The following is a 14,076-nucleotide window of genomic DNA, read 5'->3' on the forward strand; positions in this document are numbered from 1 at the left end:
ATATCCACTCTTTTTTCTTTTCTTTTTTAAGATTCTTTCCCCACGTAGGCCATTACAGAAACTTTTTTTTTTTTTTTTGTGGTACGTGGGCCTCTCACTGTTGTGGCCTCTCCCGTGGCGGAGCACAGGCTCCGGACACGCAGGCTCAGCAGCCATGGCTCACGGGCCTAGCCACTCCGCGGCATGTGGGATCTTCCTGGACCGGGGCACGAACCCGTGTCCCCTGCATCGGCAGGCGAACTCTCAACCACTGCGCCACCAGGGAAGCCCCAGAAACTTTTAATTTATTAATTTATATACATACATACATTTGAAATCACATATAAAATAATAATTAGAGTTTGATTTTTCTTTTCAGTTGAATTAATCATAGTCTTGGTTCATACAAGGACCACTTTTATATATTTAGAAGTTTATTTAATTTTTTTTTTATAGTATAAAAATCATATGAGAACTCAACACCCAAAACAAAAGCTTGAACCTTGAGGAATAGTTAGTTACATTGTCTTATTTCAGGAAAAGATTGTAATTCAGCTTCTTCATGAGGATCTGACAATGTCTTCATGATCACTAGTCACTTAGTCATCTACCGTAGTTAGCCGAAGTAGGTAGCCTTCAATTCTGTCAGGTTGTTTCCGAGTAATTCATAGTTGATGCTGTCATTAGACATTTTATTCAGAGCCACAGTACCATTCACATGAGGATAGTTTTTTTTTTTTATTCTTCTTATATATTCATAGTCATAATTTCTGCAGTCTGCCACTTTTTATCCTTTTTAAAATTTTTATTTTTTAAAGTTAACTTTATTTTTTAGAACAGTTCTCGATTTACAGAAAAATTGTGAAGATACTACACAGTTCCCATATACTCCACTCCCAGTTTCCCCTATTAACGTCTTAATGTTAGTATGGTACATTTGTCACAATTAATAAGTCAGTATTGATTATTGTTAACTAAAGTCCTTTCTTTGTATTCAGATTTCATTAGTTTTTACCCAAGTCCTTTTTTCTGTTCCAAAATCCCATCCAGGATACCACATTACATTTAGTCATGTCTCTTAGGCTTCTCTTGGCTGTGATAGTGTCTCAGCTTTTCCTTGTTTTTAATGACCTTTCTGTTATTCAAAAAAATCATCTTTAAAAGTTTTGTTATGATATGCATCACTTGGAATTGTGAGGTCATCGTTGCATTAATAAATAACTCAATCTGTATTAAATTCTTTGCTTCTTCTCTCCTTTTTTTTCCCTGATGATTTTAATCAGCAGACCTCTATAAGCGTCCCAAATTAGCCTTGGCTGAAGATATTTTAAGCTCACATGTCTTTTCCAAACAGGACTTAGTTCAAAATAAAATAAATGATGAAATGACTTTGCAAGCACTGGAAAACAAAGTGTGTCTCTCTTTTCTGAGAGATAATCTTTTTTTTTTTTTAAATCTCCACTCACATTTTGGCATAGAACATATTTTCCCTATCATGAACACTTTAGGAGAAGCTTGGACTGTTTTAAATTCAGTGAATAAGATTAATTTTCATTTTCACTAGAAGGAAAAAAGCTAACTTTTTGAGTCTGCCTTTGTTTCTGTGTGAATATACGTGTGTGTATATAAAATAAAATTAAGTTTCTTACCAACTTACTAGTTTATGGATGTTGTTTCCTTTTAATCCATGTTTTTGAGAATGAAGGATGGAAAGCAGCATGGTTTTAAGGGTTATTTTTTGGGTTTGTTTCATGTAGATATCAAAAGTAAAATGATAAATACCCTGTTTAAATAATTAGATGGAAGCCCTTTTATAGAAACATAATTTTCTAATATTTTAGGAAATGTTCTATTTTTTATGTTAAAAAAATTAATTAGTCCTTTCAGTATTTGTAAGAGATTATGGTTTCATTAATTTAGTAACCAGAATTATAAAAATTATTTATTATATGCATTTCCTTTTATATATAGATATTTTCCAACTCAGTTACTCAACTAATTAAAAAGTCAAATTTGTGGCTGCTTTCACTTTCTGAGACAGACTGCATTCTCTCTGTGGAATGTGTATCTCTCTAAATAAACCTGCTTTCACTTAAAAAAAAAAAAAGTCAAATTTGTCTTAGTGGATCCATTTTCCTACTTATTCCCAAGTTCTAAACGGAATATTTGGGAAAGCTGTAATTATGACTTGACATTCAAAGTAATGCAGCATTTAAAAGTTAGACGTGGTTCAATTTTGTGAGTGCTAATACAGTGCCTGCTAGACTAATTTATTATACTAATTTTAATAAGTGGAGAGGTCAGAGTTTTTTAGAAAAGCAATAAATCAATAAGTTGTAGCATTTAATTCTTTTTAACCATAGGCCCAAGAGGATGCTGAAAAACTTCGGTCTGTTGTGATGCCTATGGAGAAGGAAATTGCAGCTTTGAAAGATAAACTGACAGAGGCTGAAGACAAGATTAAAGAGCTGGAGGCCTCAAAGGTTGTGAAACATTGTAATCCATTTGCTTGAAACCAAGGTTTTGCCCTAATGCTATGAGCAAAATTAGAATACTAAGGGGGTAAACTGTAATTTAAACTATGCATCTTAAGACTCTTGCTTTCTTGAAAATGCAAGAAAATGTTTGGAGATGATTTCTCCTTATGGATATTTAAAATAATGACAGTAGTGATGCTTGTGCTGCTTTGTTACAAAGTCAGTGTTTATTTTCTTATCAAAATGAGACCTGATCTCTCTTGTTTTGTTATGAAGGAAAATAAAGTTTTCGAAGGTGACTTTGTTTTCTGACATCAGCCCCAGAATTGATCTTTGACATAGCTATAGTGTGGCTGGATTTGTTGGCTATAAAGACGCAACAGAAAAAATACAAGGGGATGTCAAACATTTTAATAATTAAAGTAGGAAAGAAAGAAAAAAAATTTAGAGGTAGTAAACAGAAACACAACATAGGAATGTAGAAATACATATAGGAGTGTAGAAATGGGCATGTATCAATAATCCTAGTAAGTGATAATTACCTACTAAAAGAGACTAGATTTTAAAAATCTAAATTTATATTGCTTATAAGACGTATACCTAAAATAAAATGATAAAGTAGGATTGGAAAAAAAAAGAGACTTAAAGCAATGCCTTGTAAATTCTAATCAAAAGAAACTTGGTTTAGCAATTGTAATATGAAACAGATAGGATGAAAGGAAAACAGAATTAATAGAGATAAAGAGGGACCCCTTCTAATTTATAATTCATCAGTGAGATATGACAGTCTTGCACTTGAATGCATCTTACATAGCCTTGAAATATGTGAACTAAAAAGTGACAATTATGAGGGGAAATTGACATTCACAATTATAGTAGGAGATTTAAACTGTCCTTTAGCAAATGATAGTGCAAGCAGAAAAAACATATTAGTAGGGATATAGGGGTTTTGAGCAACTTGATTAATAATTTAGATGTAATAGACATAGAATCCTGTCACTAAGAGAGTGAGAGAGAGATTATATTTCATACACTAGTAGAGCATAGTAGTTAAGAGCTCAACATTTATTAGGTGGATGACCTTGGGCAAATTAATTAATCTTACTGTGCTTTGGTTTGCCCAACCGTAAAATGGGGATAATACTACCTCCTTCATAAGGCTGTTATGAAGATTATATAAGTTAACACATAAGGCACTTAGGATAGTGCATGGAATAAATATTGTTATTTTTAGGTACATTATACTTTTCATAATGTCACAAAGGAAATGTCATCAGATTTTGAAGATTTGATGTTAATACACATCCAAATCTCTGACCACAGGTTATTAAATTATTTACAATAAAATATGAGATGAAATGTCTGGAAAATGAAAAAAATTTAACTCTTATGGAAAAAAGAATTATAAAATATTTAGAGTGATTTGAATTTTTTACTCAAGAATCTAAAAATAGAACAATAGTACAAACAGTATGAATGGAAGGAAATAATGCAGGTAAGAGCAGAAATTAGTGAAATAGAAAAGCCAAAGGAAAATTGTGAATATAATGAAAAAAATGAAAAAAGTAGTAAGATAGGCAAACCTGATAAGACTAATTAGGAAAAAAGAAAAAAGACTTAAACCATTATAAATGAAAGAGGGAAATAACTACAAATCAGTAGAGACTTAAAAATAATAAATACTATGGACAATGTCACAGCAATAAGTTTGAAATGAAGTAAGGTTGATGAAATGAAAAAATTTCTGATAGGAAATAATTAGCCAATATTGTCTCAAGATAAAATAGGAGAGCCGATGTAGTTAGTAACTATTAAAGAAAGTGAATTTATAGTCAGAATCTCCTTTTCTCCTGTCTCCTATCCTCCAACAGACATTAGACTCAGTTAGTTTTGCAGACAGGTTTTTCCAAAGCTCTTGGAAAGAGATAATCCTTATATTTTACAAACTGTGTTAGAGAACAGAAAAAGAGGGAAAGCTCTCCAACTCATTTTATGAGACATAACTTCATTACAAACAAACTCACAAAAAGGTATTAAAAGAAAATTTTAGATCTATCTCATTTAGGAATACAGAAACAAAAATTTTCAGCTGTGTAGTTAAAAAAAAGGAAAAGAAAAAGCAAAAAAGACATCATGATCAAAAAGGGATATTCCCAGGAATTTAGGATGGTATATCACCAGAAAACCTATTATTTTTATATACCACATAAAAAGATTATAGGAGAAGAGTAGTAAATTCATCTTAGATTCAGAAAGGCATTTGATAAATTTAAACACCCAATAACGTATTAAAGGGCTATTTATCAAACCTTCAGCAAACATCATACTTAATGATGAATGTTTAGCAGCCTTACCATTAATGATGGGAACATATGAGGAGGCCCATGCTCAGTGATTTTGCTTAGATTGTTTATGTGCTCCTAGGTGATAAGATAAGCCAAGGTAAAGAAATGAGGCATAATAACTGGAAAGAAAGTGGTGAAACTCATTTTTTGTATAGGAAGGCAAGAGGATATTCAGACATACAATTAGGAAAGTTGTTTCCAGCAAGATCAACATGCAAAAATTGTAGTGTTTGTGTACCCCAGTAATATCCAACTTACAAATGCAATGGGGAAAAATTCCTGTTCACAATAGCAAACAAACAAACAAAACCTGTATTAGTTACCTGAGAATATATCTAAATAAAAATGAGTAAGATCTTTATGGAACACATTATAAATGAAAATTTGAATACATGTGTGCTCCTGAGTGAGAAAATACTGTATTGTAAAGCAGGCAGTAGTATATCCCCAAATTAATCTGTAAATTCAAAATTCCCCTCAAAATCCAGCAGGGTTTAATAAGGAACTCGATAAGTAGATCCTAGAATTCATATGGACAAACAAAGGATCAGAAATACACCCAACAAAATTTTTTTAAATTAATTAATTGAATTTATTTATTTTTGACTGTGTTGGGTCTTCATTGCTGCACGCGGGCTTTCTCTAGTTGCAGCGAGCGGGGGGCTACTCCTCGTTGCAGTGCACGGGCTTGCTCATTGCGGTGGCTTCTCTTGTGGCGCACAGGCTCTAGGAGCGTGGGCTTCAGTAGTTGTGGCTCGCGGGCTCAGTAGTTGTGGCTTGTGGGCTCTAGAGCACAGGCTCAGTAGTTGTGGCGTACGGGCTTAGTTGCTCCGTGGCATGTGGGATTTTCCCGGACCAGGGCTCAAACCCATGTCCCCTGCATTGGCAGGCAGATTCTTAACCATTGGACCAGCAGGGAAGCCCCGACACCCAGCAAAATTTTGAAGAAGGCAAGGTATGGAGACTTGCCCTACCTACCAGTATTAAGACTTACAGTAGCTTTACTGTTACTGTAGCTACTGTAATTAAGATAGTTTGTTGCTGGTTTAAAGATAAACAAATGGACCAGTGGAACAGAATAGAGAGCCCAGAAATATATCCATATATATATGGAAATTTGATATTTGACAGGTGGCATTACAAGTCAGTGGGAAAAGTATGGATTATTTAAAAAAGTTATAAATATGGATTAAAGTGAGGTTAGCTTTCTACCTCACACTTTTCAAAAATTAATTTCAGTGAAATGTTTAAAAAGGAGAATATGTTATGTGAGATACAAAAACATTTCTTAAATAAGGTAAAAATACTGTGAAAGAAGAGATTGACAAATTTGCCTACATTAGAATATAAAACTTCCTTATTAAAAGATACCACAAAAAGTTGAAAAGAAAATTATAGACTGTTAAAAGTTATCTATACCTGACAAAAAATTAGTGTCCAAAATTAATAAAAATTGCCATGTCCATAAGTGACAAATGGCCCAACAGAGAAACAAGCAAAGAATATGAACAAGCAGTTCACAAAAGAGGAAGTTAAGGAATGTGAAAAGATATTCAGTCTCACTAGAAATCAAGGAAATGTAAGTGAAAATCAAATGCCGTTTTATTCTAACCAGATTTAAGTCTTACAAGATAAATTTGTTGTGTTTATCCACGATTGGAGTGTGTGAAACTCTTCCCACTTTTCAGCTGCTGTTGTGAAGTTGGAATCCCTGTTGAATATTTTGGGAGTTCTCCGGCCCTTGTTATTTCCCTTTACTTTCTCCTGCACAGATGCTGATACCATGTAATTCCATAAAGATAGCTTTCAGTGGTTTGTCCCCGCCCTCTAATTATCGCTTTTTTTTCTTTTTGGTAGATGTTCATGTATTCTGAGTTCTGTTATCTTATTAGTGCTGTTGTTAGGGTGTGTGGAATTCAAGAAAATCCATGTATCACACATTCACTGTCACCATCTTCCCAGAGTTCTGCTCAGTAGTTTTTGAATGTTAGAAATTAATTCATTATTTATAGAGTCAAATATTTATTCTAAGAAGTAATAGCTAATAGAGTTAGTGGTTATATACCACCATTTTATATCTGACATATTGACTTTCCTTTATCATTAACTGAATTACCACCTCTCCAGGTGATAGGGAAAGTGCCTGACAACAGTCAGCACTTTGTCACGCTTGGTTAGTGTATAGTACGTTTCTGGTTGTCTGACAGCCTCCAGTGAAGCCTCAGATGGCAGCTTAAATAATCATTTTAGTCCATGACCAGTGCTAATGTATTGTATTAATGGTCTAGGAGTAAAGATAACTGAAAACAGATCAGCCAGCTATTTCAAGTTGAAGAAATGGGAAGATAAAAGGCATAAATGTAACCTTGAAAGTGAAATTAGACATAACCATTTGAAAAAGTTGAAAGTTAGTTTAAATGGCCACAATTTAGGAAGGGCAATTTGTAAGGAAGGGTAGAGCAAGTGATTTTTTTAATCACTTTCTGGGGCAAGATTGCATTTTATTTTGGTTGGAACTATTTCAGATATTAGACTATATTGTTAATATTTGAAAATTATAGTTAATTGTTCAACAGAAATAAGACATTAAAAAAAAAGATGTGATTTTAAAAAGTATTCTGCACTTGGCTTCAAGTTTATGTTTATTACAGTATGAGACAGGTTGTTTTTTCCATCATGGCTTCCTCTTTTTTCCTTACATGAATTTATGTCTATGAAAATGTCTCCTTTTTGTAAATTTAAGGCATTTGGAATTACCAGAAATCAAAGAAAAGCAGACTTGAAAGAGTATGATACCATTTTTATCTTTAGAAAATACTGTTTAAAAAACAACAAAAATAAGGGGCTTCCCTGGTGGCGCAGTGGTTGAGAGTCCGCCTGCTGATGCAGGGGACACAGGTTCGTGCCCCGGTCCAGGAAGATCCCACATGCCGCGGAGCAGCTGGGCCCGTGAGCCATGGCTGCTGAGCCTGTGCGTCCGGAGCCTGTGCTCCGCAACGGGAGAGGCCACAACAGTGAGAGGCCCGCGTACCACAGAAAGAAAGAAACAAACAAAAAAACAACAAAAATAAAAAATAAAAAACAACAACCTGGGTTCACTGAGTATGTGATAAAATGAGCACATGTGTATGTTGCTCTGGGAATACAAATTGGAACCACGTTATTAAAAGCAAGGTACAAAATTGTCATGTGTAATCTCAATTGTATATTTACTCTGGTGATGATTATGGATAATGCTTACTATTAATTATTGTCAATTATGTTATTTTCCCAGTTTTCTTTAGTAAGTATATGTTTGTTTTGTAATTAAAAATTATAAATGTTAATTTGGGGGTAAATTTAAATTTACATAAATATAAATGTAAACTTTTTTCAAGGCACCTCCAGAACTTACCACCATACCTAAGGTAGACACTGTTGGAAATTTTAGTTTAATCGAATTGCATCTTTTTCAGGTTAAAGAACTGAATCATTATCTGGAAGCTGAAAAGTCTTGTAGGACTGATCTGGAGATGTACGTGGCTGTTTTGAATACTCAGAAATCTGTTTTACAGGAAGATGCTGAGAAACTTCGGAAAGAATTGCATGAAGGTAAATATATATTCTTTATATTTTTAATCTCAGTCTGTAAGAGAACTATGTAAGTAAAAGTGATATTGATTAATAACAGTAACAAGTTCCAAAATGCCAATCCAACATGTTAGTGATTCAGTTTAAGCTTTGCAGTTGGTTTGAAAAGATATTTGGATTGTTAATGGTTTCTGTTTCCTCCAGGACCCCAGTAAGAATTCATAGGGCACAAACTCTGGGCAGAAAGATAATAGAAAGTTGCTGCTTAAACTGCTTTTGCTTCAGACCTATTTTGGTGGAGGTGAATTAGCAAAAGTGAAAATGGGACAGAGAGGGCAGATAGTATATTCTAGTGTTCTTAAGTAGCACCCCTGTTTATAAGAGATAATTTTGATTTCGCTAGTCTGGTAGCAGAGTGATGCAGAAATTGACCCTGTTTTCTCAGGTTAGGGGATAGGCTTATCCTTTCCCATTAAAATATATGTTTGTCTTTAATTCTTTTAGTTAATCTTGTATACCCGAGATTCGTAACCTTTTCGTGTCACAGACTCCTTTGGCAGTCTTGTGAAGCCCTCTCAGAATAATGTTTTTAATACATAAAATACATAGAATTATAAAAGATAGCAATTATGTTATAAAACAGTTATCAAAATATAAATAACTGCAAACTTATAGTAATAAATGTGCTATTTTATCAATGCATTAAATAACAAGGTCTAGTACCAGGTTTAATAACTACTGTAATTTTGAAGTCTGATGAGCATAAATAATATATTAAGATATCTGCCACAACTGTACTGAGATACAAAAGTATCTATGACTCCTGTTAGTGACCAAGTCATGGGTATTGTTATACTTACTGTGGTTTGTTGTCTATATTTTATAATTGAAGGAAATGATAAATTTCAGTTAGAGATTAGTGAAAATAAAGATCTAAATTTTTACCTCATCTAAATGCATGGACCTCTTGAAATCTTATATTCATTGCAGGTTATACTAGTAACATGTTTTAATATGAAAATTTAGGACTGTGGTCATGGAAAATATAGCTCTTCCATAAATAATTCAGGTTTGCATAGGAGTTAGGTTTTTATTCCAAATAGTGGGAAGTTGAAATTATATAAGCCTACAGAATTATTTTATAAAATGTTATTAAAGTAATCTAGTGTTTGAGTCTTTGGCTCTCAGGAAATGCTTTTCAAAAGTGCTGTTGCAGTCAAAAAGACACTCAAACTCTGAAAGGATGTCCAGAAGAAAAAGGACTTTCTGTTTAACCTATGTGTCCCAACCCTTCCAGAAATAGTGCAAGACTACCAGACCTTCCTAATATACCTGGAGAAGTATCTGAGAAGTTTCACTAAAATGAGTAAGGGGGTAGAGTAATTTCTACTGAGACATTCATACCAAAAAAGTAGTATTTACGTGAAAAGAAGATAGTTAAAAATTGAGCAGCAGTGTAAATTAGAGCCTAAATTGGGGAAATTAGATATGCAACCAAGTGCAGTGCAGTTTCATATCATATGTGCTAGGAAGTGTGTTAGGAGGCAACGGTGCCATGAATAGGCTTCTTAAAAGAGGTTGTTAACTGGAGTTTTGAAAGATAGGTAGGTGTTTGTCAGGTCGTCAGAGAGGAGCATGGCATTCAAGGCCATTTGCATGTGGTGTAACAAGGTAGCGAAACTGTAAGAAATATAGTTCAGCAAGATTAAAATGCAATAGGCATTGGAGCAAAATGTGAGACAGGAGAGGTAGACATGGGCCAGATCCTGGAGACCTTATGCTAAGGATTCTGGATTTTATCGTATTGGTAATAAGGAGGCTCTGAAGGATTTAGAAATATTTCTTGTCCTAAATAACAGCTTTACCGAGATAAGGTACCTGTTCAGTGATGTTTAATATATTCACAAAGTTGTACACCATCAGCACTACCTACCTCCAGAACATTTTCATTACTCCAAAAAGAAATTTTGTACCCATTCCCCGTCATTCCCTATTCTCTTCTTCCCCCCAGCCCCTGGCTACCACTAATCTACTTTCTGTCTCTATAGATTTGCCTATTCTGCACTTCTGTATAAATGGGATTACATAGTATGAGGCCTTTTGTGTCTGGCTTCTCTGAAGGGTTTTAAGCTTGAGAGTGGTAATGTTTTACCTTCTAGAGAGTTCAGTTTTACAGCAGTGTGGAGGATAGAATACAGAGGGCCAGACGAATGGCAGGAAGGGTTCTGAAGAGACTCCTGTTGTAGTTGTCTAAGTCCTAAGTCTAAGGCAGAAGGCAGAAGATGGAGTGTCACATCACACAGGAAGTAGCATTAGTAGGCCTCTGTCACAGTTGAATGTGTTGGGTGAGGAAAAGTCAGAAGTATGAGTTGTCTCTCAGGTTTCTGGCTTGGGTAACTGGGTAGATGGGCTGATAGATGATACCATCTATTCTTTTTTTCCCCAAAGAAGATGGCTGAGCTGATGAATATCAGTAACACAAGCATTTACAAAGATTCTTTGACTTATCCTGAGAGGTCAAAACTAAATGGACTCAAGAAGGATTCCTGGATAACAAGATTTATTCAGAGTGTATTAAAGACAATTAGGAGTGGTTACTATCTGTTTTCCCTTTAGAGCAATGTTTCCCAAATTGTATTCCCTAGAACATTTGTTACGTGAGTGGCACTGTGGAAAGGATTTTTTTGTCAAATAAATTTGGGAGGTATTGTATTATATATCAGCTTACAAGAGAACACAGACATACTTAAGACCCTGAGTTCAAAGTCCTGCAGTAAAGAAATCTTTAAAAAAAAGTTTTTATCCCAAGGTTTCTGAAACTCACTGAGCACAGAAGTCTTTTTTTCACATGTTGCTCTTCCTAGGAACACACTTTGGGAGACTCTGCTTAGACAGGTGGTGTGGGGACAGCTGCCTTGTCCTATGGCAGGTTGCCCCTGGGTTCTTGTCAGAGGCAGAATCCCAGACCGGGTGGACCTTTGGTCAGGTCTAGTTTAGTTAGTCCTATGTTAAAGAAATTGCCTGCCATTAAAATTCAGTGTTTTTGATTGGGGGATTCCTAAACAGTATGCCATCTCTTGGAGCAAGAGCGACAGCAGCACAACCAGTTGAAACACACGTGGCAGAAGGCCAATGACCAGTTCCTGGAATCTCAGCGTTTGCTGATGAGGGACATGCAGCGAATGGAAATTGTGCTAACTTCAGAACAGCTCCGACAAGTTGAAGAACTGAAGAAGAAAGATCAGGTGAATACCAGTTTTGTAGGACTTGTTTGCCTTGTTAATAAACCACTCCACCCCGACACATGATCATACTTCTTTATGTATATTATAGATTGACTTAAGCCTGAAACAAAGTTGATGTATGCCATTTCAAAAAACATAATAGCTACATTTGAGGGATTTTGCTTTTCAACTTTAGAAATGGCCTTGTCTGGGGGGAAGGGGAAGAACTGATTTAGAAATGATCCTCTTCAGTCTGCAGGATGCAGTAGTGCATATTTCTGAGAAAATCTTTCTCTGCAGTTCTGTCCAGTTCTCCTAGGGCTCCTGAATTGTGTTAATCCAGGCCATGTCTTTTGTGACATTGCTCTAAAAGCCTTATTAGACAGTGATGGGTGGGGATGGAGAGGCTGAGTGATATGAAAAGGCAGGTGTCTAGAGGGCTGCATACCCAGGATCCTGTTTTCTCCTTATCTTAAAAAACAATTATTTAAATTATATGAGTAATACATAAATACATTCTCATGTTAAAATATTTTGGTTTAAATACAAAGTGAAAAAATAAAGTGATAAAGTGAAAATCTCCCTTGACATCTCACATACTTCCTTCGCAGAAATAACCCCTTTTGTAATCAGGAATAATCAGTTTGGAAGGTAGTATTCCACACCACTTATATGTGTTTATAAGTGTATATTCAGTTTTCTTTTTTTTCCCCCCATACAACTGAAATCATAGTATAAGTATTTATTCTGTAGCTTATTTTTCTCATAAGCATCATCTTGGATATATTTTCACTTTAGAGATCTATCTCATTCTTGTTAGCTGGTAACATGGATGTACTTATATTTGATTTAATCCATCTCTTTGTAGTGGGCATCTAGATGGTTTCTTCTTCTTTTTTTTTTTTGTCATTTCAAATAGTTTTGCAGCTAATATCCTATACTATGTTGTGTATGTGTGCAAATATTTCCCTAGGATAGCTGTGTAGAAGCTTTTGTAGGTACTGTAAGAAATATTTTAAATTATCTTGTGTAACTTAGGTTAGATTTTGTTTTTCAGAAGTTTCTTCCTTTTTAAATTTCTTTTCTCTTAATTGATTCATTCATCTTGTGTGTAGACACAGTCAGCTTGAGGATTTAGATTCTAAAGTACAGATACAATCATGCTTTTCCTGCTTCCCATTAGAATAGTCTAAATTCCAGAACTGGTCATTTAAGGCCTATGCGCCAGCGTTGTGCTAAGGCTTTATATGTAAAGCTTTATCTCATGTGGTTCCCAAAACAGAAAAACACACAACAAAAGTTCCCATATGAGATAGGGACTAATGGCCTATCTGAGGGTTGACTAATCTCTGATTCCACAGTCTAAGCACTTAATCACCACCCCCTTCTCAATGTACCTCACTACTCATGTGCCTGCCCTTTTTTAGTCACATGAGATTATTCAGTATTCCCCACATGCCTGCTCTTCCTTGCCCCTCTCCCTTTTACATACTTCTTTACTCCCTGGAACCCTTGCTTGTCTCCTCTCACACAATTGGCACTCATCTTACTGATTCTTCAAGATCCAGCTCAAGTGTTACCTTCTTTCGGCCCCCCTTTCTAGCTCCCTCAGATGAAATCTTTTGTTTTCGCTCCTGTAGAACCTTGTACATGCTTATATAGTGATGTAAATCGTGTATTTGTCCCTCCCCACTAGAGTGTTTTGCGGGGGGGCATTGAAGGTATCTTTGATCTTTGTTGAGTGAATTATTACATCAGCTTCAATCATTCATTGGTATTTCATATAAGTTTGTACATGTTTCAAATGGATGTGTAATGCTGTAACTTTTTCCTATTTGTTTTACATAATAAGCCGAAGGAACATTCTATGTAAATTTTCTTTCTCAAATCACTTGAAGAAGAGGTGGGTGATTTGCTCTCTTTTGTTTTGCCTTCATGTAGTATACTTGTATATTTGTTTTGAGTGGTTAAAGAACTGTGGGAATCATTAAGTATAGATTACCTGGGTAATATGTATTTTTTCTTCCTAACTTTTAGGAGGAAGATGAACAACAAAGACTTAGTAAGGGAAAGGATCATAAGAAAACAAATGTTGAGGAAGAAGTAAAAATACCAGTAGTGTGTGCTTTAACTCATGAAGAATCTTCAGCCCAGTTATCAAATGAGGAGGTATAATGAATCTATAATTAAAATCATCGTATACACAGTGTTAACCATTTTTAGCTTCTCATACATCAGTTAGTTACATTGTTCATATGGGAAGTGGGTAGTAGCTACTAGCTGAAAATTAGATAAAGTGATAATACTTTATTTTCAACTGTTTTTACAGTATTATAGGTAGTACAATTTGAAACATGCAGTTTCTCTCATGGTCTGCGAAACAATTAGACGTTCTTTTTTCTAGCGGTTCCAAAATTAAAACGTTAGAAGAAAATTTAAATAATATCTGCAAAATCTTTTTTGATATGAATAAATGTTTCT

General features: G+C 34.8%; 1 protein-coding gene across 4 annotated transcripts in view; it reads left to right on the plus strand.

The window, feature by feature from the left end:
- Positions 1-14,076, plus strand: part of RABEP1 (rabaptin, RAB GTPase binding effector protein 1) — a 102,854-nt gene that overhangs the window by 60,025 nt on the left and 28,753 nt on the right. For all 4 annotated transcript variants that reach the window (XM_032615242.1, XM_032615245.1, XM_032615243.1 and 1 more), the window contains 4 exons: positions 2,343-2,462; positions 8,257-8,392; positions 11,438-11,616; positions 13,633-13,764. In XM_032615242.1, coding sequence (XP_032471133.1) covers positions 2,343-2,462; positions 8,257-8,392; positions 11,438-11,616; positions 13,633-13,764 — 567 coding nt within the window. The remainder of the gene's footprint in view (positions 1-2,342; positions 2,463-8,256; positions 8,393-11,437; positions 11,617-13,632; positions 13,765-14,076) is intronic.

This window comes from Phocoena sinus, chromosome 20 (genome assembly GCF_008692025.1).
Source record: "Phocoena sinus isolate mPhoSin1 chromosome 20, mPhoSin1.pri, whole genome shotgun sequence".
Classification (NCBI taxonomy): domain Eukaryota; kingdom Metazoa; phylum Chordata; class Mammalia; order Artiodactyla; family Phocoenidae; genus Phocoena; species Phocoena sinus.